A 17,790-nucleotide genomic window follows, 5' to 3' on the forward strand; every position below is an offset into this window, starting at 1 on the left:
TTGGTTTGAGACACTCCCCCCCCCCCCCCCCCCCCCCCCCCCGCTTTTTTTCCCTTTAAGTTTAAACACATTTTGTTTTGATGCCTCTTTCTCATAACAAGACCAACTGAATAATAAATGCCATGACTTCCCATCCCTCCTGCTCTTCATCTTCTATTTGTATCTTTCTTTTCACCTTTCTTTAGGATGTAGGAATGAACCTGAATTCTGTATTCAAACTGTGGTCTAACCATAAGCTCATATGCAGCAACAAGGAGTTGATGTACTGAAACAGTGGTGGTTTCTGTTTGTTGTCTAGTCCTTCCCTAATAATTTCATGTATTTGATTCACTAGTTTAGTTAATGCAAAATACTAAATTGGCATATTCAGAGCTGATCACAATGGCTCCAAGATCTTTTTCCTGATGATAGTTAATTTAGGTAGTCATACTGTCTGTATAAGGCTGACTTTATTTGTGCATGACTCTGCATTACAAGACTTTTTTCTGACACTTAATTATTTGGAAATTCAGTATCATGAGATTTCTGCAATTCTCCAAGATCGGCTTTAGGTTTACTACACAAAATGATTTTGTACAGCTCTGTATAACTGTCATCTCCCTATTCACCTACTTCCCCCTCATTAATGAACATAGTGTCTATTACAGATTCATGTGGGATTCTGCTGATAAACTTTCCGGAGAAAGCTAACTAGTCTTTCACCTCTCTGATTTAATGCCTTATTAATCTGTAACAGGATCTATCCTCTTACTATGTGACAGATTGCTTTCTTTTTCCGCCCTCTAACAGCTTTTGGTGAGTGACCTTGCCAAAAGCCTCTGACAAAGCCCCCTTTATCTACCTGCTTCTGATTCAAAGAATGCCACTTGATTTCTGAGGCATGATTTCCCTGTACAAATCTGTCCCAAGCCATCATTCAGTTTATAATTTGTAGTTAATTCTGTTCTCTACTGTAGATTCTACCAAGTCGCCTGGTTTCAAAATCCAATTTAACAATTTGTGGTTTTTTGCAACCTCCTTAGAATTATTTAAAAAAAACCAAAACAACCCCAAACCTGGCCTTGCCCTTGCCAGCTCCTACATCCTGTGCTGTAGTGATCAAGAGTTTGATCGTTTTGTGTGTGACTTCCTTCTCTAGGTGGGTAGCCAGTGGCACAGGTAATTGTGGAGCTACGGCATGTTATTGCTGTGTGTGTCTCAAAGTGCACTGCAAAACACAGTCTACATGCACTTACAATATTGCTGGGGAAAGGGAGGAAGAGTAGAAATGTCTATCCATAAAGTGAAAGTTACAGGTGGTTAAAAACCTTACTAAACAATCCTTTGAATTCTGGATAAACAGTTTCTGTAGTCTGAAATGTAGGTATATTTTAAGACCTGTCATTACTACAGTCTAGAAGAGATGCTTTGTACTTGGTGTTCCACAAATATTTACAAGGAAAAATGTAGATTTGCAATATAAATACATGTAGAGATGGAGAAATGATTGTCTGTTTTCTTTGTTGTTAATGGGTAGCTGAAGCAAAACAAAAACTAAGTAATTGGCCAAGACTACGATGGCAGTCTGCAAGAAACCAAACTTAATCTTCATAACTTAGTCCTATCCCTAGATTACAGGTTTAACTTTCCCATTTAAGTGTAATATATCTTCATATTGTGGAAAATGTTATTTGTTCTTTTCATAATATCTACCTTCTGTATCTTACAGAAACTGGTGTGCCTATATCCATAGCAGACTCTTGCCTACAGTGGTAGTGGACAACGTGGAAACCTTCTCATCAGGCAGAGCGAAGCCTTGCACTTGGCATATTGGATCCTGTGCTCAGAGGTGTGTAGAACTAGGAAGAAAGAGTACTTGCAAGTACATTAATTATCACCAGCTGCATAATTAATACAACCATGACTTCAGAAATGGAAATGAAAACAGGAGGGAGCAGATTAGCATGTTTCCAGGTCTCATCTTCACATGCCCCTATAGCAAGTATAAAAGCTCATGACTTGTCCCTATAGCAAGTATGAAAGTTCATGACTTGGCATGCTTGCACTCTGGCATCCTCTGATCAGTAAGCCCATTGTATGCTCTCCTCTTCCAGAATACTGCAAGGAAAGGTACACATGTACAAAGTTTTAAAGCACAAGTGGGGAGGAAAATCCCTTCTGTGCAGTTTTCCAAGTTTGTGCTTTGTTGGAGGAAAAGGCTTCCCCTGAGAGGCACAAATATTTTTGTCATTATCTCTCTGCTGGGTGCTTATTTCTGGCACAGCTTTGGTCAGACAGTGAACCTAGAAAAGTAATTGGCCTGGATACAACTTGTAAATAATGACTCTGTTAAACATACTCAGATTGCTTTTTATGGTTTGGGTGCCTCATTGTATTCTCCAAACATTAGATTTCAGTAGTAACTGAAATTGGATTCTAATGCATGGGCCTGGAAAATGAACCAACAAAATAGAGGTTGTAACATATTTTTCCTCTGAAAAATTTCAAAAGCCTCTTACAAGTCAGTTTGACTGTTCTGAGAATTGTCCTCTAGGTGGTATGGCAGAACATGCTTAAAGCTTTGAGGTGAAACAGGGAATAGAGTACCTTTAGGATTTGGTGACTTAAATATAGTTGATTGTATTGTAAAACTGTGGAGTGGACCCTGTGGTTGAAATGTTGCCAGTTTTTTTCTAATGCAATCTAGAAGATTCATAAAAACTTTTTTTTTTGGGGGGCAGGAAAATGTAGCTCCTTGATCTGATCCTGTAAATAAGTGTCTACTATATACATTTTTGAGGCTTGTTTACGTGGAGAGTTATTTTTGAAATAGCTATTCCTGATTAACTCCTTTCATGGACACTTCATTTTCATGAGTGCTTTCAGGAATGGATTATGCTAATGCAGAATAAGGTAGCTTTATCATAAAATAAGACCATCCATACAGCAAAATAACTGTGAACTCTCTTGATTTCAGTTCACCTTAATCTTTGAGTTCTTGCTGCTGAAAAAGCCATTTCTCTGAGGCAGAGCTGGTTGGGGACATATGCAAAGCTCCTGCCACCTGCTATGAATTTTAGTATACATAATATTACATCCCTTGTGAAGGGGTGACAAGATTAACTATAGTGTAAAACAGGGTGGCATTTTCTAATTCATTGGGAGGATATTTTTCGGTCTGACAGCCTTCAGTTTTGTCCCCCTTTCTGGAATGATTTAGATGGGGATTGTGTGTCCAAAACAGTTCTGTAACTATTATATCATTGTATTTTCTGAGATTTGAGGTGTTCTTCATGTTAGTGTTTAGCAACTAGCAGAACTGTGTGATACTCTTTTTATTCAAACTTTGTATTTAACATATTAAGAGGCAAGTAGACTTGCTGTAGTTAGTTTCTTCTGTATGCCCTGCTGCAGCGTGTTCATTCTAAACTGACTTCTCTGTGAAGTTAAGAAAGCTAAAGGAAGTGATGGGGTAGCCAGGACATGCAGAAGGTGTTGGACAGAGAAACAAAATTGCTGCTGCCTCTGCAGTTGCATACTATAAGAGTAATAACTGAGGCGTCACAATTACATAGCCATACCCTCCTTACATCAATGTCCAGAATGGAAATATTCATGCTTCATCGGATTAATGTTTGTATAATCTTCTTTCAAATAATCAGAATAGAAGGCTTCCAGTGTGCACTAAATATGAACTGATGTGGCATAAATTCATTGTGAACCCTTTTTTTCACTGATTTCAGAGAAAACATTATAATCACAATTGTATTTTTGGCTCACTCTTTCCAGTTTAGTAGATATTAATTGTAATAACTTCCATAAAAGTTGGCAGTATTTGACTCCTGAATAAGATACTCAGGGAATAAGTCTGACAGCACTAGACATCAGATTCCTTTAAAATCCATGCAGGTGATCTGAAGGCTGCAATATTAAAACTATGATTGCTATTGAAACACCAAACCCTAGTTAGGCTTCACTTTCAGTTTCAAGCAGTTAATTAAAAGATACATTTGACATGCAAGATAATGTAATGTAGTTATACAGGTATCTTACAACTCCTGTTGGGTCACCTAAAATAGGTTTAAAATGTTCTTGTTTTGCAGGTCCCAGACAACAACACACCAAGCCTACAGAATCAAACATAAAATACTAACATCACTGGAGTGGAAGTGCTGTCCTGGGTACAGTGGGCAAAACTGCCAACCCAAAGGTGAGTAGAGTTGTAAGGATTTGAAACTATTCACTTCAGCAAAAGAAAACAATAGAACCTGATTTATGAGCAAATGGCTCTGCTGAAAATCAGTGCAGTTCTTCCTGTTAATTTAAAACCAGGAAAAATGCACAGTAAACTAAAATGCTTTGGGATGTTGACACTTCCCCGCACATGAATTTCCAGAGTAGCTAAGCAGAATGTCCTTTCCTCTCTTCCACTCTAAATAAAACTTCAGCCTTATTCCATTTTGCTAAAATATGGAGTTTGCATTCAGTGTGTCTCTACTTTTGACCTTTTAGTTATTGAGTATTGCAGTGCTGGGGATATTAAATCCAGGTCCTCTATTGAATACTTGCTGTAAAATTCATCTACAGCACTGTGACTCTCTTGGTTTTCAGTTTCAGGCTCTAAGAATACATTTTAGACATGATAAAATAATGCATCAACTTTGTTTTCCTCTGAATTGAGTAGGACTTTTGTCATTCATTTCAACAGTGACTGAATTTTACTAGGTATTACTCATGATCCCTGTGTAATTGTGCCCATTTTTGACAGAATAGAGTGTTTTACCTCTGCCTTGGTGATCAAACATATGGCAACGTACTGTAGCTTAACATCTGTATAATAGCTATTTCTTTGCTGCTGGCCTTAAACAAGCAGCCTTTGAAAAATAAGATATGGCATCAGCATACGTATTTTAAATGAATGAATATTACAAGAAAGGCCATTAGATGTGGTAGGGAATTCAATCAGCAGGGGTAAAGTAGAGGCTGTGATTAAAAATTAATGTAGAGGAATGAAGAGAAATCACTGTTATTCACATTCAGGAGGGAAATTTCAATGCTGAAAAGCCAGAACCTCAGCAGGCACAGAATTCTCTTCTGTGCAGCTGAGCATGGAGTCACATATTAACACGGGACACAGTCAGCAAGGCTGTCCAGTGGGCATGGATCAGACGTTTTAAAGGTTTGCTTTTTAAAAATGCAAACGTTAGCAAAAATAGATTAGAAAATGCTTATTGAAGGGGGAGGCTACAGTTGATAAAATTGAAATGGCATGAAAACAACAGGGAAGCATTGACCAGGAAAAAAAGCTGTATAACTCAATTTGTAGTGGTATCTGTGTAAAGATAAGAATAAAGGAAAATGTTGTCAAGTGTTACAGGAATGGGTTTGAAATTACATCTCCTGGGTTCTATTTTCAAAGCTCTTCTGGCTTGCTGAATAACTTGGGGAAGCCACTTATAATCTGCATACCCAAGTTTACCCATCTAGAAAATTGAGATGACACTTATCTCGCAGGGGCACTGGGATATTTAATTAATTAATGCTTGTAGAAGTGCTTAAAGAGACTGGGATGAAAGGTGTTATGTCAGAAAGGCTCTTCCCTGCTTCTGGAATCCTGCCTCCCACGAGGAGCAGACCACCAGCACAAGCCCTGCCTGTATTATTCAATTCCCATGAAGGGATGTCAGCTAATGAACTTGAACAGTTGGGAGCCCAACAGCCTTGTCTTCAGGCACTCCCTTTCTGAAATGGTGGGGGAGAGATATTGTAAGCTCTGACTGAGGCTCTCCAGAGTCACTGAGCCTTCTGCTTGGCCTCTCTGCGCTTGATCTGCTCAACAACAGAACTGTTATAGAAGGGTTTCTGTGCCAAGTGAACAGGGGTATTCTGACAATATGTTATAGATCCTGGGAAGGCACTGTTAGTGTGATGTGGGTTGCTTGTAGCAAATGCTAATTCAAAACGGCTTCTGGTTTAGCTTCTCTCTCAAACCAAGTGAAATCATATGTAACTATTTCAGTCTGATAGTCTAAGCAGGAGGAAACACTTGTCACCATCTGATAGTTATTACCAGACATCTGTAAACCATATTTGGTAGCCTCATTGTAACTGCTTGGTTACAGATGCTTCTCAAGGTAATGTAGTTGTGAGTGAGACAGAAGAGCCTCTGGGAAGAGATGTGTTCAGATCACTATTTCTAATTTTACCTCCCATGTGGCAACACATGACCAAAATGGGTAAGACCTGGATCCTAGTCCAGCATGGACAATGCAATTTTACAACAAACTTTTTAAGAAGAGAAAAATGTAGAGATTTCTTGCAAGTCTCATGAAACAGTGCAATATGGACAACTCAACAAATAGAACATCATTATTTTGATTTGGGAATATCAAATGCTTAACTGGGAGCAAAACGGCTAAAATGATAGGACTTGTAAGTTCTGAGTCACAAAGTTCATGACATCATTTTTGTTAAACACTGCTTTATTTTAACTTTTCACCCTTAAGGTGGAGAAAACCATGTGCTTCTAGTAATGTCTGGGGGGAAGAAATCCCAGTTTGCTCATGTACATATGGTCCCTGAACACTGTATTATGTGTCAAAAATGATTTCAAGAACTGGAAGATGCATCTTCAAATATAGATCATGCCGTTTGAATTCAGTTTTGCTATGGAGTGAGCTGAGGTGACTTAATGTATATGAGTTCATTTCCATCTGTGGGTTAGAGCAAACAGCTGGTTCTCAGAGTTGCTGACAATGCCATAGCCATTGTTAGCACTGAATTGTCTCGCATGGTAGCGATGTCATTTCTCCAGCAGATGGCTGTAAAATGTTCCACCCAGGAGCGAGTGCTATCCTGTGCGTGGGGTGAGCTGCAGACACAAAAGGTAGCAATTCACCTTGAAATGCAGGGAATGGCAGGAAACTACCAAACTCCCCGCAGGGACTCCCCTTCAGCCACTCCTGCTTCATCAAAAATATATTGAAAGAAAAAGATCCAATTTCCATATTTTTAATATTCCCTGAAATCATTTTGCATGCTATGTTTAAAAATACATGGGACAATAAATTATACATCTAGGCCAATATATTCAATGATAGGAGCCTAATGTTAAATTCCTGTGTGCATTACCTGATATTCAGAAGTGCTGAGGACCCTGAAGCTCCTGGAGGAACTGGAAGAACTCATTGCTCAGCATTTTGAATTGCTGCTTTTTTTGGTAGTGTTGCTTTGTTATTGTAAATAGCACCTATAAAATGGGTCTAGCAGTCTAAATTTTATTTTATGTTTTATCTTTTTAGCTTAAACTGAGTGTAGCATATACAATTTTTAAAAGGTCTCAAATGAGAGTCATTTGATGGCTATTTCTACCCTAAAGGGTGTATGTATTAGAGTTTCAGTCTAGTGCTCCCATCATATGTGCTTCTATTCAGCATCTAGGATGGGGAATCTCAGCAGTGGGACCAAGGAGCACATATGACATAATCACCATATGATGTGTCAGAGTGGTTCCTTTGGTAAAGGACTGAGCCACACTGGAAGAATGATGTAGGAGAAGCTATACTGCCAGTGACTCTTCTGAATTTTTTTTCGTAAATGAAAACCCTGAATTTCTAATGCTGCCTGAGAAGTACCTTTCCTATAGAGTGATGAAATTTAATAACTGCAGAATATGAGGTATTGTCTCTGGGTGAGTTTTTCATGTGTGTGCATCACTGGCTACAGTCCTTGCTGCTTTTAGCAGTATAATGCACTATTGGCTTGCTCCATTACAGGTTTTCTCCAACAGAGTGATACTATGTCCTGGGTCTTACAGGGATTAAGTTATCTGAACAGTTTAGAGCATTAGTAAACCTAGCACACAGTGATAAATATATATCCTTGAAGCTCTAATAAACGTGAAAACTGTAAGGGTTTGGGTATTCCACAATATGAAGCTGTGAGTGGGGCAATTGATTTAATAGGGAGGATGAAAGGTAAGATGGATAGTATAAACAAAAAAAAAAATCTGGTGTCTGTAGCACTAACAGTGGCAGTGAATACATTTGGAGCAACAGAAAGGTCAGTAAATGAAAGAATAAAAGGACATCGATCAGCTGATCTTTATCACAGGCAAGTAAATGACTCCCTTGTCACAGATTATATCATCACATCACCACCTGATAAATCCCGTGTAATGAATTGAGCTGAATGCAAGTATTTAACTCCTGTCAATAACCATGCCACAGAAAGATAACAGAAGCTATTGAAATTATAAGTATTTGAGGATTTTGTATTTCTTATCAGCCAATTTCAATAATTTCTATGAAACTTTCAGTCTGTATGATAATTTTCTTTGAGTTCCTGTCCTAATTGTTACTCCCCCCTAATTTAGAACATAAACCACCTTATACCATCCTTAGATGTAATCTATTGATCCTCATACATACTGCTAAGAGGCTGGTGAAACATAGGGAATTTCTTGATTCAGCATTTTATTCTGTTTCCTTGGAAACTCATATTATGGCCAGACTAGGTTTTAATATTTGAACTAGAAAATAATGTCACCATACCCAAGTTATTCTGCTTGTACTGTATTAAAGACTGGAAATGGCATCAGTGCCACATAAGTGGCATTCCTTAGATGTGCTGTAGCTGGAACAACATCTACTTCAAAAGCTTCATGAACTGAGCAAGCATATACAAATTGGTATGAATTTACACTAGCAAATTTACAACCTACTCTGTACATATTTAATTTTTTTAAATAATAATGAAATGAAAATGACACTGTTAAGCCTAATGGCTAGAGAAGTAAGTCAGGAAGGTGGAAATTTCAGTTCAGTTCGTAGCTATCCTGTCAGTTGTTCCCTACATTTTGTGAGTGAAGGCACTTTACTTCTCTGGACCTCAGTTTCCCCAACTGTAATATTGAAATGATAATAATGTTGGTCTAACTTTGAAAATTTCTTTGGGATCCTTGGGGTGAGATGTAAAACAAACACAGAAAATCCCATCTACCATGACCAGAGAAAGTATTTACAAACTTGTCACCTTTGTGAAGTTTTTTAATGTAGGTACCAGTCACAAATCTCAGATGACATTTGTTGGTATTTTTATTATGTTTTGAAATGTTTTTTATTTTTTAGGTGCTGCGACAATGTAATATCACTATTGCCTTTTGTGGCAAGATTTCCATGGCTGAAGATTTTTGTAATCTGTCAAAAAAAACCCCAAAATCACTTTCAACAAACCTGACTAATTTTGTAGCTATAAAAAACACCCCTAATGAATTTAACAGCTGACTAGCTCTGTATTGTGTTTGTACTGCTGTTTTATATTGATCTAAAATATTCTTCTAGAATTTTTAGCCCTGGAGATTTCAAAATTCTGTTCGTTATGGGACAAAGTTTTGACATTTTAGTATTAACACCAACCCCTGCCAATCTCAGGAAGCCCTTTATAAAGCCATTCACTGTCTTCATCAGCGTGGTCCCACACTGTGTTATAGATGGAGTAAGCAGATAACAAGAATCACTGCAGATGATTAGGCTTTGGTAAAGTCGGTACAGAATAGAGACGGAAAGCAATTGTTGTGGAATCCTGATTGTCATGTTCCATGTTTCACACACATCCTTTCCTTTTCCTCCCTCTTTTAGCTCAAGAACAACAATCACTTATACACAGCAACCTGGATGAAAGCAGCAGAACTGTCAGCGAGAGGACACCAGGAACTCCTCAGGACCCCAGTGGGCCAGGTCAGCTGTTACAATTACTATCAACTCTAGCCCAATCACTGACCATGTGATTCACTAAGATCACTGCAAAAACAATTTGAGAAAAATTGCTATCAGCTGAAGGGACCTGAATGAACCCTTAGAATTTCTAGCAGTCATGGTTCAGCAGTATGCTTCTCTGATAAAGATAGGCAGAAGAAACTGAATTTAAAGGTACCAGTAGCTTAGCATTTATAGAGTGTCTTGTGACTAAACTAAAATGAGGAAAGTCATTCTACCTAGAAATATTTAAACTGTTATGTTAATGAGTAAAGTAGATGAATTAAGAGAAAAAAAGAAAAAAATTCAACCAAGCAACACAGCCAAAAACCCCCAAATCTAGGAGTAGTATAGACCAGCATTGGTCATAAAAGAAAATGTAGTAATGTTAATTGTATTATCTGAATACATGATTATTGTTATATATTTTCTTATAAAAATTGCTGTTTTAATCAAATTCAGTACAATGATGCTTCAAAGTCTAGCAAGGGCAGCTTAAGTGTGTTTTAAGCTATTCCATCTAGGATGATCAAATAGCTAAGCAACACAGGGACAGTTTACAGCTGTATGCTACAGATGTTTGAGATTTTTTCCTTATTACGTTATTCATTTGCTTACTACTGTGTTTACTTCAACCTACCTAGACCATAGGGTTGTGGAACTTAATGTTGGTGTCCTTGCAAGGGTATGTACAGACCTCAGCATCGTAAGAGCTAGTTAGTAACCATAATGCTTTTATTCGAGCAGTGATCTACATTGAGAAGTTACCTTAGGTGACAGCTGCATGAAAAGCTTCTCCACCTCTTAGTCTCTAGAATTGCTGGGTGTACTCACTTCTCTTTATTTTCCATTACCATCTGTATCATTTAAAGTTTACCAGCACAAATGTTCCAGAAAATTAATTTCATAGTTATCTGCATAAGTATTCATGGGAAAGGAATTTTATTCAAGCCAGGTGTGTTTGCACACTCACTAAATTGGGAACAGAAACAACCATGGTTTATCAGATCATTTAAATTAACCATGAATTCAAATATTAAGTGTTCACTGTAAAGAAACATGAAAAGATATCTGTGATTTAGAGGTACTCAAGTAGTTGACAGACTGTGCTATATTCCAATCTGTACCACCTGAAGGTGTATATGCCTTTGAGGGTACAGAGATGTTGGTAATGCAGAATTATTTAGAAAGTCTGTGTACTTAGGGAACTGCAAGCAATCAGCATATCATGTTTCAATAACAACAAAAGAAATATGTGAAATATGCTTGAATAAGGCAGTTGTTTGAAAAAATTGTTCTCTGCTTGTGATATACACCCCAGCAGGGAGTGAGACTGCATTTCTCAGGCAAATTTTTGGTGGCAAATTATATGCAAGTTATTTGGCAGTGTTCTCTACATACTGTCAAATGAGCTTGTAGTTTACGTCGTGAGGAGCCAGATGGACTTGTGAAAGACAGTGTAAAGGAGGCATGTTGCTTGAACTTTCTTACTACCTCACTTTTCTTTTGAAACTGTTGATGTTTCAATTACATATGTCTACATTGGCTTTTTGTGTAATCATCAGCTGTTATACACTGTGGTGTTACTGTCGCTTACACAGTTGGCCTATATCCGAAAATGTTTTATTGAACCAAATAATAAGGCAAGTTATGTTCTCAGTTCTGTGTGTTGCTGTTGTCAATATACTGTTCTGGTCCTGGGGTATTCATGCATGCTAGGAGAGCAGGATGTCAGAATCCAGATTGCCACAGATTTTGTGGAGACAGTACACATGTATGTGCTTATGTCCATATATGTGTTTTACTTTAAATCATAATTGACAAATAGAAAAATTAGCATAGGTGGGAGAGGGAAAGACTGAATCTGGCATGGAGGTATAGAAAGGTATTTTCAAACGGCAGTTAGGAGAAGCCTGTTGCCCCTTGGTGATATTGTGTGAACAACAGTGTTTTCCAGTGCTGGAGGGAGGAGGATGTTGTCTAGTAAAGCAGGCAGGACCCATATGATAAAAAGAGCTTGATCAATAGAGCATTAAAACATACCACTTCTCTTAGTAGGAATTCTGCTCTGAAAAATAACTCTGAAATTGGAATCTCATAGCTCCATGTTAATTGCTTTTCAGTTATTTTTAAATCAAATGGGGTCAGTTTAGAAGGAGAGAGATACCTGTTCTGGCTGCCAACCCTGCAAACATGACCTGGGGCCAGGACTGACTGCCCTGGTCTGTCTTTCCATCAGCAGCTGCCAGGACTCTACAAGCCAGATTCTGTGTCCAGCTCCCACTATGCAGCCATGTCACTTATAAATCTCACTTTCACGTTCATCTATGCAGCTTGTCTTCCCCCTTCAGTAAGAACTGACAGAAACAGAACTGAAGAAAGCATTGCACCCTGCAGGTTAGTTATCAGTTTGGGTGACTGTGCATGATCCAGTAATGAATTCAAATCACTTTCTGATACTAACAATTCAACCAGGAGCAGAAGTATCCAGACTTGTCTGTCTGTCACAGAGCAGTGTTATGATGAAAAGTATTCAGACAAAGAAGATCCATCAATGTCTTGTCTCCACAGTGCTGTTGTGGAGAATTGCCAGAATCTAAACTAGGTGGTTGAGTTATAAACACAACTTTGTATCTGTGTACGTAGACACCATGGGCAAAGTAAACAGCTGGAGAAGCTAACATCCTAACGTTAACCAGCCAGCCTTATTTACTGGGGTCTACCAATTATGAATTTTACAACCAACATGCCTCTACAGGAGAGCATTTTCATGGGTGTTGACATGCTTCATCTGCACTGACTTGGTGCATTTAGTGAATTTTCTGGGTTTTCCCAAAGACTATCGAGTTAGATATGATACATTTACTTTTTACATACTAGAGTTGTGAAGAATAAAAGTCTAGTCAGAAGAATATGCCCTTTTACACATAACTTGACTATTTTTGTTGTAGTCCTTAAGCCCCTGTGCTTCTACGTGATTTCTGATTATAACTGTTTACTGCCATGGGAATAGACACCAATGCCATAATGAGAAGTGACGTAAGATCAATAGCAATACTGTAAATTTACACTAAATATTTGTATGTGCTGCTAAAGAATCTCTTGCATAGCAGTTTATTAAGTCATAGCATGGCCTGGATTATGTAGGGTAACATATCCTGTGTCTAAGGTAGGCTATTTAGGCCAAATTGTTGAAGGAACTGAAGAGATTTTGTAGCTTTGCTTACAGGAATTAGAGCATTTAATTTTATCAGCATCTTCTGAAAATGCCAGACTAAGTTTCATTCCTGTCAGATGTGAAACTCGGATGGCTAGCTGAAGTCATGTGGAGTCTTAATTTGCAAGACCACGGCCTTCTTCACCACTACCTATCTTAAAAGCATCCAGCTAGGCCTTTTTACACCTGGAGAGACTAGAAGTGTCAGGAACAATTTGGGCAGATTTTAAAATAAACTTGCCTTCACAAGTTGCGCATCTTTTTTTACTGGCAGATTAATGATTATTCCAAAGTAATTTATGTATTAGCTGTTTTTCTGCCTTGCTGCTGTGTTGAACAAGTCTTTATTTTCACCCCAACACTGCAAAGATGATTTATTCCTTCAGACACATCCTTGCAAATTCATGAAGTTACGTTATAAATGGTAAGTAAAAATCAGTGCTTTTGTGATTGTGTTAAACGAGATAGACTAAATGAGAGTTAACTGAATACCCTGTAGGGTGCTAGGTAGAGAAAGAATGGCATTATGCTGATTAAAATATGCTAACCATTCAAAATACTCTTGTAGAATTATAAATACTTTATAATGGATACAGATGCTTCAGTAATTAGTTATTGCTGTGCTGCTGAATGTCACCAATACATGATACATGACAAAAATCAGGATGATTCACTCAAGACTAAAAATTCAGAAACTTTTCACCCCACTTCCAGCAAATGTCTCTCAAGTCAATTATACTTTCTTCCCTACCCCACCAATGTTTTAACACTACTTTTTTTTTTTCTTCTCATTTTGTTGTCTGACCAAGCACTTACACAAAAAATGAATGAGAAGATTAGCAGCCAGGAGATGAAACTGACTTTTCTACAGAAGAAGGTTGACAGCATTGCTTCTGCGATGAATGATGTGAGCAAGATGCTTTCTTCTCTGGAAGGCAAAATCAATGAAGATAAGGGCAAAGACTTCCAGTCTTTTCTAAAAGGCAAGAAAAATAAATTAATGCAATCACTCACCCAGTTAAAGGTGCCAGAAAAAAAAACATTCATAGACTGTCCTATTCTATTGCTCAACATTTATAGGGAGAACTCTTTTTTTAGTTTCATTTCATAATAGAAGGATTTGTTTATTTCTATGTTTGTTATGGTGTCTTTTATAGTAACAAAATAATTACATTCTTGGGTACTACATTGTCTACATGGTAAGTTAAGCCACTATCAAGACATTTTCATTTACTTAAAGCTTCTGCAAATATTTTTATCTGTTTTTTTTTTTTTTTTTTTTTTTTCTGTCTGCTGCTAAAGGATGTAGTACTTGCTTTGCTACCAGGTCTAAGTAATATTCTTTAATACTTAATTCACATGTGCAGGGGAAACATATAAGGAATTCTGTGGTAGTGGTATTTATAACATGGCAAACATCCTGCTGAATAATTTGCCTCTGATCATATTAGGCTACCTTTGATAAACATCTGTACTCATGTTTGGTAGATGAGAAAGACATGGCCAAGGATCAGGAGGTTGGGCAGACCCTCACCAGCAGAATTATGCATCCATTCTTTGCAAATCCTACAGCAAGATCTGTTTGCTACCCAACTACAAATGGTGCTTAACAAACAGACTGGAACTGAAGCTTTCATTTCCTTGATGTGCAATATTTTCCTTATTTTTCAGGAATTTTCCCCAAACTGTTTGTATTACACACTTCAGAATCCAGAGGACTTTCCTATGGTTTAAAAATAGAATGAGGGAACTGGAGCTCCTTACGTTGAGATAAAACTAAAAGAAACAATAAGTGCTATTGTATCTATCTCGAATTTAGCAAGTGTTGTCCCATTTCTTGTATTTTCAGTCCTCTGCCTCTTGAGTTGCTTGTCCCACATGCTAGATGGCTCTCTTGCACCCTGGATCAAGTTTATCCCATCTCTTACTCAGTGACCTGCTTTCACCTGTCCACATATTGCTAGATGGCAATCTTGACCCTTGGGCATACATTTAATTAGTCTTTGAATATTTCCCATTTCCCTTCTGCTTTCTCTTGATTCTTTTTTATATTCCACTCATTCTAGCTGTCATGTCCATGCTATTCCAAGAGGTCTTTTGTTGCATCCTGTGCTCCTGCTTCTCCATTCCTTATCTATATTTAAGGGTCCAAGTCCTAATTAAAATGTGCAGTACAAACCCCCCCATTATTTCACACTTCTCTGCAAATGTGTTTCAAGCCTTTATTGTTTTTTATCTGCAATGCTCTATATTATACCTGCTTAGATGAAATCTCCAGTTGCTGGCCCTTTTTTGATCTGTGTTCTCAATCCATCCCCTAATCAAGTAGCTCTAATGAAAATGCTGCTATCAACTACTTTCTTTGACTCTAATTATGGGCATTCCAATACAGGTTATTCTTGGCTTGTACATAGGTAAACAGAAGTAATGAGGGGAGGAAGGGAGAGAGAACAAGGCTAGTGTTTCTGTTGGCTTGTATATGTGATGTTGGAGGGCAACTGCATTTTCTGTCCAGGTAATATCTGTCAGTCATACTCCAAGTGGGCGAAGAGCATCCTAAAGTAGCAGGAGCTGGAAGGAGTTTCCATGCTGTCCTCTAACTTGGTACAGATGTGCAGTATAGGCACATCAGACTTGCTAAAAACTACTCTTAGAGGCTCACCTGAAGCAAAACACAGCTTTCCCCACTACCACTGCCATCCTGAAGCAACACGCTTTCAAAGCACAGTTAAGTTTGTACTTGCTTCATGCTGTTCGGACTTCTTCCTTCTTCCCCTACTTTTCCATTTTCTTCCAATGGTTCCCAGGTCCTTTGCTCATATCTATTAATTATCTTTTTTCTTATCACAGAAATTCTAATGGTTGACCAGCTTTGTATCAGGGTTTGTTAGGAGTGAGGTCTGTTTCTCTGAACAAATGATTCAATACAGTTTACAAAGTCTTTATTTCTCGGTTTCATCTGTAAATAGACTTTAGTCCCACAAACCTGTCATCTGTTGATACAGGGCAACACTCACTGGAGTAACTGATATACTCTTCTAATTTGATTAGTGAAACCCATTCTGCATTTTCTAAGTTGTTTTCAGTACTCAGGAGATTGTTCCTACTTTTTACTTAGAGAAAATAATTTGGTGTTCTCCCTTTAATAAACTCTGCTTACTTCTTGCTATTCTTTCTTCCTCCTTTTGTTCCACATCAAACCTTTTCATTGATTCCTTTCCTCTTCATTACTAAAATGTACACTCCTTTAAAAAGGAACTCAACAATGGACTGTTAATAACTTCCAAGTCAGAAATGTTATTTACAGCTGGATATATAACCTTAACTCAGTTTCCTGCGTACAAACATTTATTTTGCACATTATTCTTCAAATAATTGAAACTGTAAAGGGAGTATATGTTGACACAAATTAATGACACACTTTGGATTTCAGCCAGGGAGTTAAAATTAAAATTTATAATCTCATAAAAAGTGCAAGATATCTTTAATGTTCACAGGTAGTTTGGACCTTTCTGTTTCAAAATGAGCAACAGAGAAATTGAGTTACACCCATGAATGTGCTCGTGTATTCTCAGCTCAAGCTTAAGAATATACACAACTGTTACCTACAGCACAAGTTTGAATTAGGTCTTTCTGTGGAGAAGTGTGCTATCACAGCCACTGGTGAACTTTGGAATAGGATTTGCTTAGCAGGTACCTAGTTGTCCTAGCCAGCAGGTAAGGGAGATAAACCCAAAGCTGTCTGTTTTATCAAGTTCCACCCCCTTGATAAAAAGAACCCCTGAGAACCAGAGCTGAGTTCCATACAACACCTGTGATCCAACTAAATAGAGTAGGAATAGGAGAGAGAGAGGCTGGCAGTTTCCTGACTGTCACAGAAAGAAAAGACCAGTATAGGTCCTGTGGAAGACCTCTCGCAGCAGGTCTGTTATCAAGATTTGTTGCTGAGATGAAGAAATTTAATTAATTCCTCACAGAAGGTGTAGAGTAACCTTGTTTCTTTCCACAGCCATTAAACTTTTCTTCACAGCTCATTGTATCTCTTAAAGCACAGAACATCTTTCAGCATCATAAAGTAACCTGACCAAATCATCAGTTACAATGATTTCTCTACATGTCAGTTATTTTAGTCTACATTCATATCTTGGTTATTCCTTTCAGCTGCCAGGACATCCTTATTCTCAGGTATCTTATCTTACTGTTTTTCCTTCACTGTAGTCCACTGACAAAGTTCTGTGTGTAAGTGTGCACGTTCATATGCACATTCATGTATATGCATCTGTCTAGTCATTTACTTCCTGTTCAGATAGTGAAAAGTAAAATAATAAAGGCAATGTCAATATTATCACCTTGTTGGTTTTTGTACTTTGTAAAAATTGCTGTGACATCTGTGACCACAGTTGACAGTAATTGAGTTTATTACTTAGGAAACTTCATGCTATATTTCTGAAGTGGCTCTTTTCTAGGCTAGCAAACTTATTGCACTTGCCTATTATATCCTGCCTTGAAAAAAACCCCACTTGAAAGAGCGTCAGTTTTCTACCCTAAGGATCAGATGTGTTCACTGCCCGTTTTACCAGACGTAATGAAGACTAAGACTCACTTATAGTTCATAAAAAGCAAATATTATCAACTACTTCATCTCTGTTTCCAGCTGGAAACACATGCACAATTCAAATGGATCTCCTGTGTAGAAAAAGTACTGTGCTTTTCTCTAGCTTGCTGAACAAAACCATTTTTATTTGGAATCATATTGCACCACTGGAGCCCAAAGTTGCATTGGGTTTCATGGGTCTGATTTCCTCCCACTTTACTGCTCTTGCTGAGAATGTACTTTCA

At 37.8% G+C, this 17,790-nt stretch overlaps 1 protein-coding gene across 1 annotated transcript in view; it reads left to right on the plus strand.

Moving 5' to 3' along the window:
* The window catches only part of MMRN1 (multimerin 1), a 44,531-nt gene that overhangs the window by 15,611 nt on the left and 11,130 nt on the right, over nucleotides 1–17,790 (plus strand). The window contains exons 2-5 of the mRNA XM_010586160.1: nucleotides 1,709–1,828; nucleotides 4,083–4,189; nucleotides 9,618–9,716; nucleotides 13,761–13,934. Of these exons, the coding sequence (XP_010584462.1) occupies nucleotides 1,709–1,828; nucleotides 4,083–4,189; nucleotides 9,618–9,716; nucleotides 13,761–13,934 (500 nt within the window). The remainder of the gene's footprint in view (nucleotides 1–1,708; nucleotides 1,829–4,082; nucleotides 4,190–9,617; nucleotides 9,717–13,760; nucleotides 13,935–17,790) is intronic.

This window comes from Haliaeetus leucocephalus, unplaced genomic scaffold, assembly GCF_000737465.1.
Source record: "Haliaeetus leucocephalus isolate CR32 unplaced genomic scaffold, Haliaeetus_leucocephalus-4.0 Scaffold140, whole genome shotgun sequence".
Classification (NCBI taxonomy): domain Eukaryota; kingdom Metazoa; phylum Chordata; class Aves; order Accipitriformes; family Accipitridae; genus Haliaeetus; species Haliaeetus leucocephalus.